The sequence below is a fragment of the Hyla sarda genome, chromosome 1 (genome assembly GCF_029499605.1).
Source record: "Hyla sarda isolate aHylSar1 chromosome 1, aHylSar1.hap1, whole genome shotgun sequence".
Taxonomy (NCBI): Eukaryota; Metazoa; Chordata; class Amphibia; order Anura; family Hylidae; genus Hyla; species Hyla sarda.
In genome coordinates this window covers 127,001,518-127,024,197 of record NC_079189.1, presented here as the reverse complement: position 1 = coordinate 127,024,197, position 22,680 = coordinate 127,001,518, and the positions used below count along the sequence as shown (strand labels likewise).

Here is a 22,680-nt window from a genome sequence, read left to right as displayed (position 1 = left end):
AGTGTCACAGGACATTGTGTGTGGGGGTGGGGGTGTCTGCACTCCTTAACAGTGAAAAGAGAGCTCAAAGCACTATAGCAAACCGGAGCATGGTACAAAAGGGGCGGAGCTACCTTAACCGTGACTTGTACCTGAGAGATACCGCAGGGGGGTCAAGGGGAATAGCCACCAACAACCCATGCCTCACACTCCTGACAGCAAGTTGCAGCATAGCCGGCAATGTACTGCTGCAAGGGGACCATGTGAGCTGCCCCTCCCCCTGGAACCAGGCAGGGGAAGCAGGCCAGCACAGTGGTTAGCTGTGCCGCTACCATCCTCCGACATACCAGCCGTGCCATACCACCCTCCAGGACGGGCTTCAATGACAGTGTTGCTTTGCTCAGGAGCGCTAGTACCACCGGAACGCGGCGCCAGAGGGGCGGGGCAACACCCACGCTGCCAGACTATGCTGTGCACTTTCTTGTCCTGTGAGATCTCCCGGCTCCTGCGTCACGCCGAACAGAGCGGAGCTGGCGATGCGCAGGCTGGGTATCTGTACGTGGACTGTGCCTGCAGACTGGACCAGGGGCACAATGCTTGAAAAGGGAGGGAGGGCATGGTGATTAGGCGGACTGGTATGGGCAATGCCTGCAGCACTTACAGCCCATGCCCGAACGCTCCCCGGAGGAGAAAGAGTAAAAATGCCATGCAATGCCATGAGAGGTCGCCACCAGTCAACCCCTCCCCCCGGGAATAGCCCGCCGCTGTGTCACCCTGGTGTAAAGGAGAGCCGAAAGGGAAACAAATCACCGGCATGATGGCTCTGACTGCCGCTCCTGAAGCTCCCCTCCTGCTACCAATGCGGGCAGAGCCCATCTACCTGCCACCAACGCTCCTCGCTCTCAGAATCCTGGCGGGAAATTCAAACGTGCGTGCTGCAGCCAGACGCCACACCTAACAGCGTGACGTCCAACGTGCCCCCGAGCCTGCACGTACTGGTATTTATACCACCCAGGCCCCTCTTATAAACTCAGGTTGTCATTCAACCTTTAACTTATTGCCTATTGTTTATTTCAGCTTTTTGTATATGCAACAACAAAAGATTGTGTAAAGGATGCCTAAATATAATAGAAAATACTTACTGATTTTGGATAGTGGTAGTTGGTATTCCTTCTCCATATCTGCCAGTTTGGAACCTGCAAGAATACAGTGTCCAAATACAGTTGCAACTTTACTGTTGTAATTTTCAACAACAGCAGTAAATTCTTTTGGAAGTTTATCAAGAAAAACCTGCACCAAAACAGAATATATAGATTGAATTAGGTTTTATTTTATTTTTAACATTAACCAGCTTTTTCTGTTTGATTGTTTGTTTGTTTTTCATAGTTGCATGCAATTTATTTTATTTTTTTTGAAGGGAGGGAACAAAAAAAGCTCAAAACCATGTGACCGAGATGGTCTCATAATGTAAGTCTATTGTTCTTGATCGATCAACCACCTAGTTACACTTTTACGTTAAGTGAGTCAAAAAAATAGAAAATGGAATTAAGGGGAGAGCACTCCTGGTATCAACACAGCTGCTACAAAGGATACATCTGCGGGGCAGTGCATGGATCCAGCAGAACAAGTGACATCTCTGGGGTTCACGCAATAAAGCTACAGTAAATAATATGCACCAAACTAAAGAACAATAGCATGCACTCACCACATAGACCGTGTCTAAGCGTCTAGAGGTCTGGGATCACCGGGAGGCATCAAGGCAAATGCTGAAGCGCTCAGAGGCTATGCCGGTCGTTTCACGCGACAGTGCGTGCTTCTTCCGGCCTCTTAGAGGCCAGAAGAAGCGCGCACTGTCGCGTGAAACGACCGACGTAGCCTCTGAGCACTTCGGCGTTAGCCTTGATGCCTCCCAGTGATCCTGGACCTCCGGACGCTTAGACACGGTCTATGTGGTGCGTGCATGCTATCGTTCTTTAGTTTGGTGGAAACTTTTACTTTATTTTACTGCCTGTATCCACCCATACTAAGGTAATAAAGATTTCTGCTATCTTGACCAACCAATAAGAATCAGCGAAGTAGAAGTGGGCGAATGAAAGAAAAACAGAGGGTGGAACAGTTTAGCTAGGGTGGAACAGTTACATGACAGTTGCAAAAAAATCAATCTTCGATTTTTGTTCACACATGACTTTGCCACCACTTACCTAAATACAAGTCCTGCGCAGTTGCAACTTCTCTGCTATTTGGCTATTTTGTAAACAACCAAGTCACAACTGTAATAAAGTTGTTTGAAAGCAAGTCGCATAAAGTCACAACAAATATTTTGGTTGTGCAACTTGGATGAGACTTGCTGTCATCTAACATGAGTCCCTGTGTAACCCTAGCCTAATACCTTCAGTACACACAGAATCAGTGGCCCAGATTTTCTACAAACTAATTCTTCGACAATGTAAACTTAGACTAGATAGTCTAAGAATGTGCCAGATTTATCCAAGTAGTTCAAGCTGCTGCATTCTTATACTGTCTAGTCTAAGTTTAGACCAACTATAAATTTGCTTCAACTGCACCAGAATCTTGCACCAGAAATCAAGGCACTTTTTTGGGTCACAGTGTTGTATCCTAAAGGGGTTATCCAGGAATAGAAAAACACAGCTAATTTCTTTCAAAAACAGCTCCATATCTGTCTACAGGTTGGGTGTCGTTTTACAACTTGGTTCCATTCACTTCAATGGAACTGAGCCGCAGAACCACACCCAACCTGGAGAAAGACAGAAAGTGTTTTTTGAAAGAAAGTAGCTGTGTTTTTTTCTATTCCTGGATAACCCCTTTAACCTCTTAATGGCGCAGTTAAGGGAGCATGAAGAGGGCTCGGGACTCAAGCTTCTCCACACCAGAAGCACCAAGCTTCTTTCAGCAGCTGGAGGCCGTTGGTAATAGTCGGTGCAGAGCAATCTCCGCTGCCGTGTATTGACCACTTCAATACTGCGGTCAAAGTTTACAAGGTGGTTCTATCCATCATTAGTGGTGCAGATTAGATCCCCACATCGTGATTAATTGTCACGGCAGCCAGAGGCCTTTGCTGAGGCCTCCATGGCTGCCAGAACCCTGCTATTGATAGAGCCTGACTATGTCAGGCTCTAACAGTAGAGCACAGATCTAAGAGAGCAATGCAGTACAAATACACAAGATTGATCTATAACTCTTACAAGTTCCCTAAGTTCCTCAAAAAAAAATATAAACAAAAAAAAAACTAAAACAAAAAAAAAACAAAAAAACAAAAAAAACCCTATTTGTTATCACCACATCTGGAGGTTCTATAAACAACCAAAAATATGTCCTAAATTGGAATAGAGGGTTTTGGAGGAAGGGTGGTGCAGACTCTTCAGGTGTATGGAGCCCCTAAATTTCCAATGGCACTCCTGCATGCTGGCAGATATAGCTGTTAGTTATTTTTATTGAAGTGTGTGACAGTCAACACCTGAGACCTGCACATGCAGATAAGTTTCAGAAGTGGCATGCACACTTGGATGTTCCGAACGGCAAAGACCATGTAGGCCTTGGGAGTGGGTTTGGCATCCTTGTGTTTAATGTCTTATAATGTAACTTCATACAGATTTTTGATCAGTTGCATGATATATATTCCTATATACTGTTTAAGGGTATGTTCACACATACCATAATTGCTGTAAATTTCATGCATGAAAACTTGCTGATTACATGCTATGAGATTTCCTGTGGATTTTTGTGTGTAATTTCTGCAGCAACTAAGATATATGTGAACAATACCTTAATGAGGACCAAATATTGATATGCCCACCAAATACAGTATCTGACATAAGTGATTACACCCCTGACATTTTAGTAAATATTTTATTGTATGTTTTCATGTGATAACACTGAAAAAATGACTCTGCTACATTGTAAAGTAGTGAGTGCACAGTCTGTATAACAGTGTTTAATGCTGCTGACGCCTCCAAATACACACAGCTGTAAATGTCTAAATCTTTGCAACTAAAGTAAGTACACCTCTAAGTGAAAAAGTTCCAATTGGGCCAAAAATGTCAATATTTTATGTGGTCACCACTATTTGGATTGCCATTGGGGTCCTCTTCAACTACTTAATGACAACAACCCGGAGATAGTGGATGTTAGAGACCTTGCAATCCCCCACCTTTCATTTGAGGATGCCCCACAGATGTTCAATAGGGTTTAGGTCTAGAGACATGCTTGGGCAGTCCATCATTTTTACCCTTAGCTTCTTCAGCAAGATAGTGGTCATCTTGGAGCTGTGCTCAGGGTCATTATCTTGTTGGAATACTGCCCTGTGGCCCAGTACCTGAATTAAGGGGATCATGCTCTGCTTCCGTACATCCGTATGCACATGATGGCATTCATGGTTCCTTCAATAAAGTAGCTCCCCAGTGCCCTCAGCACTCATGCAGGCCAAGACCATGACACTCCCACTACCATATTTGACTAGTAGACAAGACACACTTGTCTTTGTACTCACCACCTGGTTGCCACCACCCATACATGACACCATTTGAACCAAACAAGTTTATCTTGGTCTCATCGGACCTAAGGACATGGTTCCAGTAATCCATGCCCTAATTGTACATGTGGGCTTTCTTATGCATCATCTATAAGAGAGGCTTTCTTCTGGGATGACAGCCATACAGACCAATTTAATGCAGTGTGTGGCTTATGGTCTGAGCACTGACAGGCTGACCCCCCCCCCCCCCCCCCCCCCCACCACCCCACTACCACTTCAACCTCTGCAGCAATGCCTGCAGAACTCATATGTCTATTTTCCAGTGGAACTCAGTTTTATGGTCTTGGCAATCTTATGTGAGGGGTGTACTGAGATACTGTATGTACTGATATACTGTATGTTAAAAAGTAAAACTATTTACATGGAACGTCCTTAATTTTAACATGATTGAAAGAAAATACTGCAAATAATGTCCCATTTGACATATTGCTATTAGTAACCTACAGTATGTCTCCAAATTGTAGTTGGATGGCCACCTTCTTTTTGAATTCTTTAGAAGCATATGATATACTGTATTAGCTGCAGACAACTGTAACATATGTTTACCTTTGACTGAAAAAATGTTTCATCCCCTGGAACTCTGTTTGGTGATAAGTAGCGCCTCCCAATAAGGTGTGCTAATATCAGCACAAGGGTTTCCATTACAGAGTCCGAAAATTTGGTAGAACCTATGAAACAATAAAAACAGTGCATGGTTAATCATATGCCTGGAATTGTGTCTCATTTAACATGCCCATGTTAATAAAGTTATATTTTGATGACGCTAAGGCTGGAATGTCACTAAGGCCTTACATATGCATTTGCAGCAGCAGTCACTAAAAAAGGGAGTTCTTTTTTTTACTCGGCCACTTTTTGTTTTAATGATTACGGACGATAATGCACACATGCACAATGGAAGGTAAATCCAGTGTTTAAATAAGAAGGGATCAGGCTATTTACAATAAGTGTTCAGAGCACATCCTCTCCCCTTCCTGCACAATTATCTCTGCACAGACCACAGAGTATGCTAGAAAACTATCCTATAGAAGTTAATATGGTCCCCTCAAGTCTTCTCTTGCTATGTCCAGAAAAATCTCTAAATGCTGATAAAAAGAGTTGACTGCCCGGTGATTATATACTAAAAATTCTATTAAAAAAAATTGTACAACAGAAAACAGGTCTGGCTCTGATCGGTAAAAAAATGTAGGCGAGACCCTTCCTTTGCACTCTTTATTGCATCCACATTATCACAGAATGCACAGAGCATGACTAAGGCTATGTTCACACGGGAGAATATCCGCACGAAAAAATTCTGCATGGCCATTCCCCACACAGTGGAGTGCCGGCAGAACAACAAGGACCGCTCGGTAATGTGCCGTTTCATAGACGGCAATGCATTTCCATGCAGACTCAGCAGAAAGAATAGACATGTATTCTTAGTGCAGATTCCAGATCTGAATGTGAACATCATAAAGGTGTTAAATTTTTTATGGAAGTGTGTGTTTGTAATGCTATTGACTAAAAGCCTTACTGGATGATTTATATGTTATATGTCTGATGATCTGATTGCATCATATATTTATGGTCAGCAAAAAGAAGTTTTATGGTTTTAGATAACTAATGCTCAAAAAGGTATTTTTATCTCAGCTTGTTATCCCCTATCTATAGAAAAGGTGATATCAAACTGATTTGTGGGGGCCCAACCACCACTTATCCCAATGGGGACAAAATTGTCCTCAAAATGAATGGAGCGCACCACTTGTTCACGACCAGAACTCCTATCATTCTCTACAAAGCAACTGTGGATTTCCACATCAGCGCTTTCACTACAAAAAACAAAACAAAAACGCAAAGCATTTTTTCTGCCATTTTTCCCAAAAAGCGCTCTGTGTGAAACCACCATGAGGAGAGGAGGAGCATTCATTGTGATGACAAACAGTTGCATGTTTTACTCCTTGGGTGAAGATACGTTGGAGCTATCTCTTCAATATTATTATTATATTTGCATAACCCGTTTTAAATGTAGAATAGGTACCTTTTAACCGTTTGCAGACTTTGTGAAAAAGGCCTTTTTCTAGAAAGTGGACAAACACAAAATTTGATGGTTCCTGGTAATGTAAATGAGTAACAAGTCCTGTAAATGCAGTAGGTTGACAATCGTGATTCAAGAATCCCTACAAGAAACATATATTGTTACTTCATACAATTTAATATTGAAAATAGTCACCACTTCTATAAGATTTAAAATAGTATATTTGAAAAAAAAAAAAAAGAATAGTTAAACATTAAAATACTTTGTAATTGTCATATCTATATTTTAGACTGCTTACAGTGGGCCTTAAACTGTGCCAAGTTTGCCCCAAACATGAGGTTAGGTAAGAGGTACTGCTTGGTTTGATCCTTACTCAATTCCCCCTAGTGCTCAAATGTTATCTGGAGCCTTAATTGGTGTTTACAATAAGCTGACTAATTTAAGCTCTTAACCCCCTTAAGGACCGGGGTTTTTTCCGTTTTTGCATTTTCGTTTTTTTGCTCCTTGCCTTTAAAAAATCATAACTCTTTCAATTTTGCACCCAAAAAATCCATATGATGGCTTATTTTTTGCACCACCATATGAGCATATGAGCGACCTTTGTTGTGTGCAATATCCTTTAATGTGCAATAGCTATATATATATGTACTTTAGATGTGCCTGTGCCATCTGTTTATATGCATATACCTTTTTATATTTGAATTGGGACATATTCCATTATTTATGTACCTTGATCTCTTTCTGTGCAGAGCCGGTGATATCACCATCTGTTGTTGTATTCCTCTTTCTCGCATATACATGTTTTTATTTATGCACTGTCTTATCTGCTACGGAAACAATAAAATTTGTGCATATTTGGCACATACACTTTTTTTAAATGACTCCGTTGTGTTCTCTCTGGTTTTTGTACCATCATACCAAACAGCATAGTGACTACTTTTCACCCTTTAAATAGGTGACTGACTGATTACAAGTTTGGAGACACCTGTGACGCATTTTCTATCTTTTCTGGCCAGGACAGTTTCATTATTTTGTTTTTTAAAATGATTCTATTGAACCAGAATTCAAAAGCAATTTTTCATCAGTTAATTTTCAGTAAATTTTTACTCATTATTACTTTTCTCAGTTTTAAAGGGGTTATCCAGGAAAAAACTTGATATATATATATATATATATATATATATATATATATATCTCAACTGGCTACAGAAAGTTAAACAGATTTGTAAATTACTTCTATTAAAACATCTTAATCCTTTCAGTACTTATGAGTTGCTGAAGTTGAGTTGTTCATTTTCGATCTAAGTGCTCTCTGATGACACCTGTCTCCGGAACTGTCCAGACCAATTTGATGAAAAAATTGAAAATTTTGCATTTTTCTAACTTTGAAGCTATCTGCTTGTAAGGAACATGGATATTCAAAATACATTTTTTTCAGGTTCACATATACATTATGTCTACTTTATGTTTGCATCGTAAAATTGCCATGTTTTTTACTTTTGGAACACATCAGAGGGCTTTAAAGTTCAGCAGCAATTTTCTAATTTTTCACAAAATTTTCAAACTCGCTATTTTTCAGGGACCAGTTCAGGTTTGAAGTGGATTTGAAGGGTCTTCATATTAGAAATACCCCATAAATGACCCCATTATGAAAACTGCACCCCCCAAAGTATTCAAAATGACATTCAGTAAGTGTTTTAACCCTTTAGGTGTTTCACAGGAATAGCAGCAAAGTGAAGGAGAAAATTCAAAATCTTCATTTTTTTTGCACTCGCATGTTCTTGTAGACCCAATTTTTGGGTTTTGTAAGGGGTAAAAGGAGAAACTTTTTAATTGTATTTGTAACCCAATTTCTCTTGAGTAAGCACATACCTCATATGTCTATGTAAATTGTTCGGCGGGCGCAGTAGAGGGCTCAGAAGCGAAGGATCGACAAGGAGGTTTTGGAGAGAACATTTTTCTGAAATGGTTTTTGGGGGGCATGTCACCTTCAGGAAGCCCCTATGGTGCCAGAACAGCAAAAAAATCAAACCACATGGCATACCATTTTGGAAACTAGACCCCTCGGGGAATGTAACAAGGAATAAAGTGAGCCTAAATACCCCACAGGTGTTTCACGACTTTTGCATATGTAAAAAAAAAATTTTTTTTTTTTACCTTAAATGCTTGTTTTCCCAAAGATTTTACATTTTTAAAAAGGGTAATAGCAAAATATACCCCCCAAAATTTTAAGCCCAATTTCTCTTGATTCAGAAAATACCCCATATGGGGATGAAAAGTGCTCTGCTGGGGCACTACAGGTCTCAGAAGAGGAGTAGTCACATTTGGCTTTTTGGAAGCAAATTTTGCTCTGAGGGCATGCCGCATTTAGGAAGCCCCTATAGTGCCAGGACAGCAAAAAAAAAAACCACATGGCATACCATTTTGGAAACGAGACCCCTTGGGGAACGTAACAAGGGGTAAAGGGAACCTTAATACCCCACAGGGGTTTCACGACTTTTGCATATGTAAAAAAAACATAAAAAAAATTATAAAATAAGAGAAGGAGTCACATTTGGCTTTTTGGAAGCAAATTTTGCTCTGGGGGCATGCCGCATTTAGGAAGCCCCTATGGTGCCAGGACAGCAAAGAACCCCCCACATGGCATTACATTTTGGAAACTAGACCCCTTGGGGAACGTAACAAGGGGTAAAGTAAGCCTTAATACCCCACAGGGGTTTCACGGCTTTTGCATATGTAAACATTTTTTTTATTTTTTTCACTAAAATGTGGGTTTCCCCCCAAATTTCACATTTTTGCAAGGGTTAATAGCAAAAAAGACCCCCCAAAATTTGTAACCCCATCTCTTCTGAGTATGGAAGTACCCCATAAGTGGAGTTGAAGTGCACTGCGGGCGAACTACAATGCTCAGAAGAGAAGGAGTAACATTTGGCTTTTTGAGAGCAAATTTTGCTCGGGGGGCATGTCGCATTTAGGAAGCCCCTCTGGTGCCAGGACAGCAAAAAAAAAAACACATGGCATTACATTTTGGAAACTAGACCCCTTGGGGAACGTAACAAGGGGTAAAGTGAACCTTAATACCCCACAGGTGTTTCACGACTTTTGCATATGTAAAAAAAAATGCTTGGTTTCCCAAAAATTTTACATTTTTAAAAAGGGTAATAGCAGAAAATACCTCCCAAATTTTGGAGCCCAATTTCTCCCGATTTCGAAAACACCCCATATGGGGATGAAAAATGCTCTGCTGGCGCACTACAGGTCTCAGAAGAGAAGGAGTAATATTTCAGCAAAATTCTTGCTCCTTCCCTTCTGAGACCTCTAGTGCGCCAGCTGAGCACTTATCAACCCCATATGGGGTGTTTTCTGAATCGGGAGAAATTGTGCTTCAAACTTTGGGGTCCATTTCCTCCAATTACCTCTTGTGAAAAAGAAAAATTTGGGGTAACAGCAGTGTTAAAAATCCAATTTTCCTTTTTCACATTCCCCTTCAACTGAAAGTCCTTAAACACCTGCGAGGAGTCAGGGTTCACTATTCCCCTTGTTACGTTCTTTGAGGGGTGTAGTTTCCAAAATGGGGTCACATGTGGGTGGTTTTTGTTTTAGGTTTATGTCTGAAATACTGCAACTATTGGCCACCCCTGTGCAAATCACCAATTTAGGCCTCAGGTGCTCTCTAACTCCTGAGCCATGTTGTGCACCCACAGAACACTTTACGGCCACACATGGGGTATTTCTGTATTCAAGAGAAAATGCTTTAAAACGTTTGGGGGTCTTTTTCTCCTTTTATCTCTTGTGAAACTTAAAGGTATGGGGCTACACCAACATGTTAGTGTAGAAAAAGTATTTTTTTTACACTAACATGCATATGTAGCCCACATTTTTTTTATCAGAGGTGAAAGGAGAAAAAGCCCCCCAAAATTGTGAAGCAATTTCTCCCGAGTATAGAAATACCCCTTATGTGGCCCTAAACTGTTGCCAGGCAAATGCAACAGGGCTCAGGAGTGAGAGAGCGCTATGCATATTTTAGGCCTAAATTAGTGATTTGCATAGGGGTGGCTGATAGTTGCAGAGTTTTACTTACATGCGGTGTACCAAAACACCGCAGTTAGTAAACCTTCCCCTATTGAAGTGTTTCCCAACCTGGGTGCCTCCAGCTGTTGCAAAACTGTGACTGCCAGCATGTTGGTAGTTGTAGTTTTGCAACAGCTGGAGGCAGCCTGGTTGGGAAACACTACCCTACTGTGTTGATCCAGAGGAAGGCAAAAAAAAAACTTGAGGCGGATGCCACTTTGCCCCCAGGGGGAAAAATTCCTTCCCGACTCCAAATATGGCAATCAGAATTAATCCCTGGGTCAATGTTCTTGAGACTTTTTGGTGATTATTACAACCAGGGACTGAAAAGTCCCTGTGTTGCCAATGCATCGGAAAAGCGCTGTACATAGCCATGGTCCCAAGCTCCTGTACAACGTCACCAATGCATTGGAAAAGAACAAAAGCTCTGTACAACGCCACATGGCTCATGTACAAAGCGCAGATAATTTGGGGAAAGATAAAAATGGGGAACATTTTTAAATTTAGATGTGTGATATGCCTTGAAGCATTCCTTGATGCAGAGGCCTGGTTTTTCAGGACAGGTGTCACACTGGAAAGTGGTGTCCTTTCTTCTCCCTTTTTTAGAACAGACTCGGCATCTTTTCTGGGACCGTGACAATTTTCCAGTTTGTGGGACCTGTCCTGGAAAATGTTGCCCTGGTACAATACGGGCGCCTTCAGTTTCAGTACTTGGACCCGCTCTGTCCTGGTCGCCAAAGATCAGGGCCTTGATCACTACCTCCTGAAAATGAAGGAATGTTCTCCTATTGCCTGCGCTCCAGAATAGTACAAAAGCGTTGTACAATGCCGTCTGGACCATGGACACTGCTACTTTTTTGTACCACTTTTTGGTTTTGCGCATGGCGCTATATGGTTTGAGGACTTGATCTGAGAGATCAACTCCTCCCATATACTGATTTTACCCCAGGACACAATCCGGTTTGAGGACCGGTGTTGCGGTACCTCGTACAGTGACAGGGGTGCTGCCATTTCTGTGAATGGTGGTCAGCATAAGGACATCCCTCTTGTCCTTATATCTGACCAGCAATATATTGTCACTAGTAAGGGCCCTACTTTCACCCCTAGGGATTGGCGTTTTTATAGGATGTTTTAGAAGGCCTCTCTGATTTTTCCGCACAGTGCCACAAGCAACAATGGCTCTGGCGGAAAGAGACTTGAAGAGGGGGATGCTTGTATAAAAGTTATCCACGTATAAGTGGTAATCTTTATCAAGCAGTGGGTACATAAGTTCCCACACAATTTTTCTGCTAACTCCCAGGATGGGGGGGGGGGGCATTCTGGGGGTTCAATGCGGGAATCCTTCCCTTCGCATACCCTAAATCTGTAAGTGTACCCTGAGGTGCTCTCACAGAGCTTGTATAATTTCACGCCATACCTTGCCCTTTTACTGGGAATGTACTGGCGGAAATGGAGCCTTCCTTTTAAACTAATAAGGGACTCATCAATGGCGATATATTTTTGGGGGACATAGGCCTCTTCAAATTTAGTGGTAAAATGATCTATGACTGGCCGTTTTTTGAACAGGTGGTCATAGGTGGGATCATCTCTAGGCAGACATGTTGCATTATCTGCATAATGCAAACATTTCTGGATAGCTTCAAAGTGATCCCTTTTCATGGCCTTACCGTACAGTGGGGTGTTGTAAAGAACATCCCTACTCCAGTATTGGCGAATGCTAGGTTTTTTCACTAGGCCCATATGCAGAACAAGGCTCCAAAATGTCCGCATGTCATTGACAGGGGTCCCTCTGTCGGGCCTAGCCAAAAAACTGTTAGGGTTCTGGGTCAAATATTGTTGGGCGTAAAGATTAGTTAGCGCCACCATCAAATTGACAAAGTCCTCACTGATAAAGAACGTAAAAAAGTCTATTTCAGTGAGGCCTGTTGTGTCAAATTGGATTCCTGGGTCTCCCACAAACCCAGGAATCCGTGCCTCATAATTGTCCGGAACTGGGGTCCAGATGAGGTCATCTATAAGGGGGACAGGGTCACTAGTATGGGGGACAGGGGAACTAGCACTAGGAAGAGGGACGCTAGTTTGGGGGGCTACTGGCATTGCCCTGCAGCGCTGCCTTCTAGGGGGCTCATCATCACTGGATAATGAGGGGGAAGACGAAGAAATAAGGAAAGAGGGGTCTTCGTCTTCTCCATCACTCGAGGATTCGGTGTTGGAGGCAACAAAGGCATATGCCTCCTCCACCGAATATACCCTCTTAGCCATGGGGGGACGGGGGGTTTGGGTGGATGTGGACGGGGGGGGACGGGGGGGGGGGGGTGGCAGGGGCGGTTGGGGGGGATATGTACAAGGGTGTGTGTGTTTTTTACTTTAACTTTATTTCAAAGTGTAGTGTAGTGTTGTGTTTTTTTTACAGTAACAGTAAAAAAAAAACAACAAAAAAAAACGCTGATTGCTGATCTTGCTGATCAGTAAAGTGCTTCACTGATCAGCGCCGGCAAGATGACGGAATAAAAAAAAATCCCCAAAAATGCAGAATAAAAAAAAAAAGCTGATCAGTGAAAGATTACTGATCAGCAATCACGGTCCGACTGCGCAGCACCAAACAGTTGCTGGTGGCACGGACAACAGTCACAAAAAAAAAAACGCTAAAGAAAACATTGGGGGGGGGGACGCTAAAGGAAAAAGAAAAGGGAAAAACACAAAAAAGGAAAAAAATTGGGAAAAAATTGGAAAAAAAATAATACACCCCCAAAAAACAGGGGTGAAGCTGTTCTCCCTCCCTAATCTCTCCCTGCCTCCTGCTGCAACCTGTCCCTCACCACTTACCAACGATCGCGGCGCACTACAGGTCCCAGCAAGCCCGCAGCAGGTCGGGGTCCCGTCGCTCCGCTCTGCTCACTGACCCCAACTGAAGTGAGTGGGCAGAGCTGAGGGACAGAAATTCATATTCCCCTGCGCTGCAGTGATTGGACGGCAGATCACGCCGTCCAATCACATCGATCGGGAGGTGGCATCCATGCCACCTCCTTCCTGGACCGCGAGTGTGATTGGCGCTGTGTCATACAGCGTCATTCACCCTTATCTTCCGGGTCACCGGGTCTCCAAAGACCCGAATGGCCGGAAGATCGGTGATTCACTGGTAAGAATTTACTAGCCAATCACGGCGATCACCGATATGGGGAGGTCTTAGGGCGATATGCCGGGATGGCTGCTGTTAGGTAACAGCAGCCATACTGGCCCGATCACCGCTACCGGTGATGCGGCGCTCCCAGAACCCCGCGACGTACATGTACGCCGCCGTGCGCCAAGTGACACTTTGCGGCGCCGTACATGTACGTCGCTCGTCGTGAAGGGGTTAAGGAAGGAAGGGTACCAACAATTTTGTCCATGTCTGTTAATGAGAATTAAAGAAATGATTTATTTTTGTTGATGTGATGTTAATTTCTTTAGAACCTGGGCTTGCTAAACTAATGTAGTGTTTGACAAGTGTAAAGTTTCAAAGAGGCTAGGTTTCCACACAGGTTTTTTTCCGGAGTTTTTTTAATATTACCACTGCAGTTTTTGAGCCAAAGTCAGAAGTGAAGGAAAAGTACAAGTCCTTCCTTTATATGTCCTATTCCTTTTGAATACACTTTTGGCTTTGGCTCAAAAACTGCAGTGGCAGATATCCAAAAATGCCAGAAAAAACCTGTGTGGAAACCTAGCCTTACGAATAAAGTCTAAATAAGTATTTTATTTTTTTAGACGTTTACCATTGTAACCGGGTCCTTTAGATTGACATAGCTGGAAATATTATGAAAATTAAAATGCAGTAATAATTCACAATGTCATTGTACATACCTCATAGAGAAGGAATTGCAGTGAGAATATGCAGTACAGCTTCAACATCTGTGCTTCTTGTGGTTGTTTGAATGACATAAGTGGGTGCATCAACATTGATAAAACCTAAGAAGGTGCATTGTTATTTTTATATTACTATTTCATAATGTTTCATTTCAACACAAAAACTAAAAGTAAATCTTGGGGCCAATTCTTGATATTTTGAACAAGAAATGCAGGGAAAAGGGGAAGGGAGTTTAGAAGAAAGAAAATAGAAGTTAAGCTATTTAGCACGTAGGTCAGGAAAGCTCCCAATGTACATGCTAAACGAGCCCATAAGGGTCTATTGTCACGACCCCAAGAGAGTCCATTTGGCCTCTGTTTGGCAATATGACATTGGTGTTTTACCCAAAAAAAATAGACCAAGCTATTCCATAATTTTCCTCAGCCTTAAAAAAAATATTAGCTTATAGGTAGCAAATGCTAATGTATTGCATCTGTCACAGGCATCCATTTAATGGACACATCGTGAGCTTCTCAGTTGATTTGCAACAACAAAAAAACTATTAAAAAAACATTACTATAGCCAGTGGGTGATGGAACTATAAAACACATGCCTCATAGTGGCACCTATTACTGATGTGGTACACTGGAATCTGGGTAATAGATCTATCATGTACACGCTCACAAGGTATTCGTTAAACTGATCCCATATTGGTCTATAGGTGCCGAGTGTCACCCAAGCTAAGATGTTATAAAATAGAGCTTCAAAGTGTTGGTACAGTTGTTAAAAAGGGTTGTCTGTATCTTGAAGGTAATGTATCATCAGAAAACTTCCTTTTAAAGGAGTAGTCCAGTGGTGAGCAACTTATCCCCTATCCTAAGGATAGGGGATAAGTTGCAGATCGCGGGGGGTCCAACCGCTGGGGCCCCTCGCGATCTCCTGTATGGAGCCCCGACAGCCGGCGGGAAGGGGGCGTGTCGACCTCCGCACGAGGCGGAGGCCGACACGCCCCCTCGATACAACTCTATGGCAGAGCCGAAGTGCTGCCTTCAGCAATCTCCGGCTCTGCCATTGAGATGTATTGAGGGGGCGTGTTGGCCGCCGCCTCGTGCGGGGGTCGACACCCGCTATCTCGGCGGAGAGCCGGGGCCCCGTACAGAGAGATCGCAGGGGGCCCCAGCGGTCGGACCCCCCGCGATCTCAAACTTATCCCCTATCCTTAGGATAGGGGATAAGTTTTTCACCACTGAACTACCCCTTAAAATAATAATTCTTTTTTATTTTTGTTTTTTAAATGTTTAACACTTTATTGTATGACTATGACCATATAAAAATATATTGAATTCTTCCAGATTTTCACACTGCCCACTAGAACACATAAAATAAACCAACATTTCCTGTCTTCTGCAACCCACTTATTAGCTTTGTGGTGTAACGACATCCCTGCTGATACTGCTGTGGGCCTGATAGGGCAGGCTAGTAAAACTAGACACAGTGCACAAGATTTCCCATGTCTCCTTTTTTGTGAGTCTTTAGACTGGGGCTGGGCTGTGTAGTTGGCTTTCTTGCAATCAGCTTGTCTCCATAAGACTCAAAAAAATCAAATTCTACAGTTAAAGTCATAAGTTTGCATATACCTACATTCATTAAAACTCAGTTTTTCACAATTCTTGACATCTAATTCTAGTACACATTCCTTCTCTTAGGTCAGTTAGGATCAGTACAATATTTCAAGAATGAGAATAAATGAGAATAATAGAGACAATGATTTCTTTCATCGCTTTCCTAGTGGCTCAGATGTTTACATACACGTAGTTGGTATTTAGTAGCATTGCCTTTAATATGTCAAACTTGGGTTAAGCATTTTGGGTAGCCTTTCCGAAAGCTTCTCACAATAAAATGCTGGCGTTTTTGCCTATTCCTCCTGAAAGAACTGGTGTGGGTTTGTAGGCAGGGCCGTACTGGCTTGGCAGGATACCGGGAAAATTCCCCGTGGGCCGCTCACCCTGGGGCCAGCAATATATATATATTCAGCGCGGTCGGGCCGCGGCGGCCGCCCATGCACACTACACTACACTAGCATACAAGGGCCTGATAATAGTATCAGGCCCTTGTATGCAGAGCAGCAGCGGCCGCATAGTGAAGCTAGCATGGTGGAGCGGGCACTGTCCCGCTCCACCACTCTGTCACCTTTCTCACACACTGCGGGCTGCGGCTGCTCCATTCTTGAAGTGTCAGTGAAGGTGTGAGAAGGGGAGAAGCAAATGATAAGTGAGGGGCACATGTCAGGGGGGCATTATATATGAGGGGCACATGGCAGAGGGGCATTATATGTGGGGGCAAATGACAGGACCCCCCTGTCATGTGCCCATATAATGCCCCCCTGCCATGTGCCCCTTATATATAATGCCCCCCTGACATGTGCCCCTTATATATAATACCCCATGTCCTGTGCCCCTCACAATATAATGCCCCCCTGACATGTGCCCCTCACTTATAATGCCCCCTGTCATGTGCCCCCACATATAATGCCCCCTGTCATGTGCCCCTCATATATAATGCCCCATGTCCTGTGCCCCTCACATATAATGCCCCCTGTCATGTGCCCCTCATATATAATGCCCCATGTTCTGTGCCCCTCACATATAATGCACCCTGTCCTGTGCCCCTCACATATAATTCCCCCTGTCATGTGCCCCTCACATATAATGCCCTCTGTCCTGTGCCCCTCACATATAATGCCCCCTGTTATGTGCCCCACACATATAATGCCCCCTGTCATGTGCCCCTCATATATAATGCCCAATGTCCTGTGTCCCTCACATATAATGCCCCCTGTCCTGCCCCCTCAGGGTGCATATGTGAGGGGCACAGAACAGAGGGCATTATATGTGAGGGACACAGGACAGGGTGCATTATATGTGAGGGGCACATGACAGGGGGCATTATATGTGAGGGGCACAGGACAGAGGGCATTATATGTGAGGGGCACAGGACAGGGTGCATTATATGTGAGGGGCACAGGACAGGGTGCATTATATGTGAGGGGCACAGGACAGGGTGCATTATATGTGAGGGGCACAGGACAGAGGGCATTATATGTGAGGGGCACAGGACAGGGTGCATTATATGTGAGGGGCACAGGACAGGGTGCATTATATGTGAGGGGCACAGGACAGGGTGCATTATATGTGAGGGGCACAGGGCAGGGTGCATTATATGTGAGGGGCACAGGACAGGGTGCATTATATGTGAGGGGCACAGGACAGGGTGCATTATATGTGAGGGGCACAGGACAGGGTGCATTATATGTGAGGGGCACAGAGTGTTTTGCATTTCAGAGGTATAGACCAACATTTATCATTGTAGGTGTAAGTGAAGTATTTTTCTACACCTTTTTTGTGTGCTGGTGATGTGTAGGAGCACCAAATTTATTAAAAGTTAGCAGAGCATTTGATAAATTTTGTGCAGGTCGCATTTTCTTAAATTTCCCTCTTCACACACACTAAAAAGCTAAATCTGGGCTGGTGTCGTTTTAGAGACTTTTCAGTGGCTTTGCGCCCTTTTTGCGCCTTTTCACAAAAAGGTGCAGTTCATAAAACCCGTCCATATCATGTGGATTGCCAAAATCAGTGGATTACAACTGAAGCGGAAAAAAGGCACAAAAAAAACCCTGCTTGCGCCTTTTTTGCACCATTTTTAGACACAAAAAACTGTCTAAAGACAATTATACATGTCGGCTATAGTGTTTATTATAAGGAATTTTTGGGGTGGTATGGTTTTTATGGGCCACAATACATTATGGTATTGTATTCAGATGGTGCATGGCAAGGTTATATTCAGAGAGCTTCTTTTATTTTTAAAAGGGCCTTTTCAAAATAAAAGAAGCGATCTGATTGGCTGCTGTGGGCAACTGGGCAACTTTTCCTCAGGACAGATTTTGATAAATCTCCCCCAATGTCTGGGTGAGCCAGCAGAAATGTTGCCTGTAACTCTACACATGCTGGAATAAAACCCACTTTTTATTTTTTCTTTATAAAATTCGCTGTGGATTTGTGACCAGCATTCCTACACTTGCTTGCACTCTTCAGTGCATTCAGGTGCTGTTTTCTTGAAAAAACTATATCTACTAGGGGTGTGAATCGCCAAGAATTTGGCGATTCGAATCGCGATACCAGTGTGGCGATTCGATATATCCCGATATATCGCGATACCGTCTAGGTGACGATACATCGCGATATATCCCGATTCTGTCTAAAAAAAACAATGTCTTTTACGCTTTTATTAAAACTTTATTTTTATTTTTTTTTGTACACTTTATTAGTCTTTTAGGAATCATTAGATTCCTCAGACAGATGAATAGAGTTCTATTGAACTCCATTCATCTGCGATCCATTGATAGAGCCTGGTCCAGCCAGGCTCTATCAATGACAGAGCCACGGAGAGCATACACATCTCCCTTTAGACGCCGCTGTCAGCTTTGACAGCGGCGATCTAAAGGGTTAATAGCCAGCCGCGGCGATCGCTGCATGCTGGCTATTAGCGGCGGTCCCCGGATACTGAAATCAGCCGGGGGCCGCAGAGTATGGAGCGGGCACGAGTCGGAGCCCGCTCCATACATCCAGAGCGCCGCCACCGTGTCAGATCCGGCTGACAAAATGTGGAACTTGTATCTCCTGATGCCCGGGACATGCTTTCTGTGCATCAGGAGATACAAATTCCACATCACTAAAAGAATCGATTCAAAAATATTTTGAATCGATTCAGTATCGGCAAGTGAAAAATCGCGATAATCGCGGGAATCGATTTTTTCTTACATCCCTAATATCTACACATATATATACATATATATGTGTGTATATATATATATATATATATGCCTGCCCGCATGCCGGCTGTTGGCTGGCACAATGACACAGTGCTGTGGGGCTGGTATGCAATAATTTCCAGGGCTGGTTTTTGTCCCCGGTCCGGCCCTGTTTGCAGGCCTCCTTACTCACACACACTTTTTCAGTTCTGTCCATGGGAATGCTGCAGTATATCACATAATAGCTTTTGGACGGTATTCTGATGGGGTCTTAGGTGTCAACAGAAGTACTTTAAGAAGGATCTTTAAAGTGTACCTGCATGCAGGAAGTGAGGACAGGACAAGCAGGGCTCTGTGCAGGCTCCTGGCTTGTAAACCATGTGTGAGCCTGTAGCGTTTCACAGAGCCTCACTGCACAGAGCCCTGCTTGTCCACCCTCACTTCCTGTATTTGGACTCCTCAGACACACAGGCAATAGCTGCAGGGACCAAAATATACATATTTTTTAACCAATGTATGTTACAAATATACATATAGTGGTATTATCTACATTATATGATTTTTTTTTATTGATGACAGGTACACTTTAAAAATTTAAGCACACATGACCCCATCAACCTCATGATTAGAAGACACAATTACATTTAAAAATGCTTTTAATGGTGAACTATCTACGGGGCAAACCCCTTATATACACTTACCTTGGCTTTTGCATCTTTTTTGTCATCTGCTTTTGCTGCAAGTAACATTAGTCTGAGAATGAAGGTAACACTGAGCGGAAATTGCCCTCTTAACTGAGGAACATTGGACTTTAAGAGCCTTTTCACCTTCGGCATTGGGATGTTGAAAAAATAGACATCTCCCATTAAGTCTTGGCCTCTTCTTCCAGCCCTCCCTGACATCTAAAGAGGAAACGGCACCAATACACACAATTTATATTACTAAGCAATTTATTATTTCTTAGGTTGTCAGAAAATAGCTAAAGGCCCTGTTCACATCATGTGTGCGGCTGTTATTTTAAGCTTTAAAAAATCTGCCTTGCATGAAAATCTGCCTTTTTCATCGGCTGGAAATAACAATTAAAATAAATGGCTGTTTTTATGTCTTTAATTAGCCAAAAAAAGATGATGTCTAAATGTTTTTCTTTAATTGGTTGCTATGGGCAACTACTACACTTTTACTCTACACATGGTTTGATAAATCTCCCCCAATGTGACCAAAAATCTGCAATATTTTACTTTGTTTTATTTTTTTTTTACATAATTGACATTAAGAGCGTGTGAAGGGCAAGATGGATTAAATGTAGTATCAAGAAATAAGTAATTCCTTCTGTGAAGAAGCTGAAGCTTGGGTATCATATGACCTTCCAACAAGACAGGGATTTTAAGCATACCTCAAAATCCACCAAGGGTTTTTTTCTGAAGAAGTCCTGAAAGATCCTCGAGTGACTGCCGCAGTCACATGATTTAAACCCCATAGAAAATCTTTGGCAGGTTTGAAAGAAGGCTGTTGCAGTACACAAACCCAAGAATATTAATAAACTGAAGGTCACCGCCCATGGGGAATGAGCTAGGATTTTTCAGGAATGCTTCCAGAAGCTGTTGTTTGAATAGGCATCACATTTACAGCAGGTCATAAAAGCAAAAGAGTGCTCTACTAAGTACTAAAGACATTTATCATGAAGGGCTCGAATAATTTTTTAGACTACAGTAGTCAATAAAAGTAGCATTTTGTGCTGAATTTGAAGAAACCATTTGTTACAATATGTTACAATTGTTGTGTTGATCAATTTACATTGTTCTGCCTCTGCTCATCATTAACCCTTTAGATGCCTTGACCAATGCTGATCACGTCATCAAAAGAAGTAAATAAAACATTTTCTTAGCTCAGTGGTGCACATCGGACACCACTAACACTAAAATGGTAATGGAGGGTCCCTTTACCAGCTTCCAGCATCCGGATCGATGTTCCAATGATGCAGCCTGCGTGAGCCAGGCTGTATCAGCTAAACGCCAATCACACTGTATGATGCTATGCAATAGGCATGGTATTATACAGTGAATGAAATCTAATGATTACATATAAAAGTCCCCTATGGGGGCTTAAAATGTGTAAAAAATAAAATAAAAGAAAGTTTCTAAAATTATGTAAAAGCCCCTCTCCTAATAAAAAAAAATCAAAAAAAAAATCACCATTCTTTTCAAAAAAACAAAAATAAATAAAAATTATTACACTAATTAAATTTGTCTGTGCTGTTAAATAAATGGTTCACGCAATGTTTTTATGTTCACACAGTGAAAAGCGTGTACATAAAAAAATGCCAAACTCCAAAAATGCTGATTTTTGGTCACATCATATATAAAAAAATGTATAAAAAGTGATCAAAAAGTCCCATCAAAACAAAAATGGCATTGATGGAAACTATACATCACAGAGCAAAAATGATCGAAGTTATAAGGGTCAGAAGAAGACAATTTTAAGAAAATTTTGTAAAAAACAATAAAAATTCTATAAAACTGTATAAAATGGGTATTGTTTTAATCTTTTTGACCAACAGAATAAAGAGAATGTGTCATTTTTACCATAAAATGCACTGCGTGAAAACAAACAACAACGACAAAAATTTCTAGCAAACTGCATTTCACTTTTCAATTTCACCCCGCAAAAAAATATTTCTTTTGGCTTTCCAATACATTTTATGGTAAAATGAAAGGTGTTATTTCAAAGAACAGTTGGTCACACAGAAAACAAGCCCTCATATGGGTCTGCAGATGGAATAATAAGAGAGTTATGGATCTTAACAAAAATTAATAAAAGCTGAACATTTGTACATTTTGAAAATAGACCTAATTTGTAATGGGGGTTGAATCATTTGGATTTCAACTACCGTATTTATCGGCGTATAACACGCATTTTTGTTATGCTAACATTTTTAGCCTAAAGTCTATCTGCGTGTTATACGCCGATAGACTGTTTGTGACCCCGCAAAAGCCGCTGCAGTTCATTGATTTAAAGTGGGTGCTTTAAATCATTGAACTGCAGCAGCTTTTGCTGGGCCAGAGTCCCACTGCCGCTGCCAGTTTCCCTCCCCGTCCCCGGTTTTATAGTTGCATGTCCCGCCGCCGCTGCCAGATTCCATCGCCGTCCCCGGTTTTATAGTTACATGTGTTCTGGGGACCGCGCTGTTTCATGCTCCGGCGGCCTCCTGAGCTGTCACTGTGCGCTGCACAATGACGAGTGACGTCCTCAACACGACATCACTCGTCAGTCAGTGCGCGGCGCACAGTGACAGCTCAGGAGTCGGACGCCGCCGGAGCATGAAGGAACGCAGTACCCAGGGCACATGTAACTATAAAACCGGGAAGGGGAGGGAATCAGGCAGCGGTGGCGGGATATTTAACTATAAAACCATGGACGGGGACGGAATAGAGCAGCGGCAC

General features: G+C 42.6%; 1 protein-coding gene across 2 annotated transcripts in view; it reads right to left on the bottom strand.

Annotated features, from left to right (window-relative positions):
* DDX60 (DExD/H-box helicase 60) overlaps positions 1-22,680 on the bottom strand; it is a 222,710-nt gene that overhangs the window by 19,123 nt on the left and 180,907 nt on the right. For both annotated transcript variants that reach the window (XM_056561070.1, XM_056561079.1), the window contains 5 exons: positions 19,942-20,142; positions 14,451-14,555; positions 6,543-6,681; positions 5,075-5,196; positions 1,122-1,269 (listed from right to left, as the gene is read on the bottom strand). In XM_056561070.1, coding sequence (XP_056417045.1) covers positions 1,122-1,269; positions 5,075-5,196; positions 6,543-6,681; positions 14,451-14,555; positions 19,942-20,142 — 715 coding nt within the window. The remainder of the gene's footprint in view (positions 1-1,121; positions 1,270-5,074; positions 5,197-6,542; positions 6,682-14,450; positions 14,556-19,941; positions 20,143-22,680) is intronic.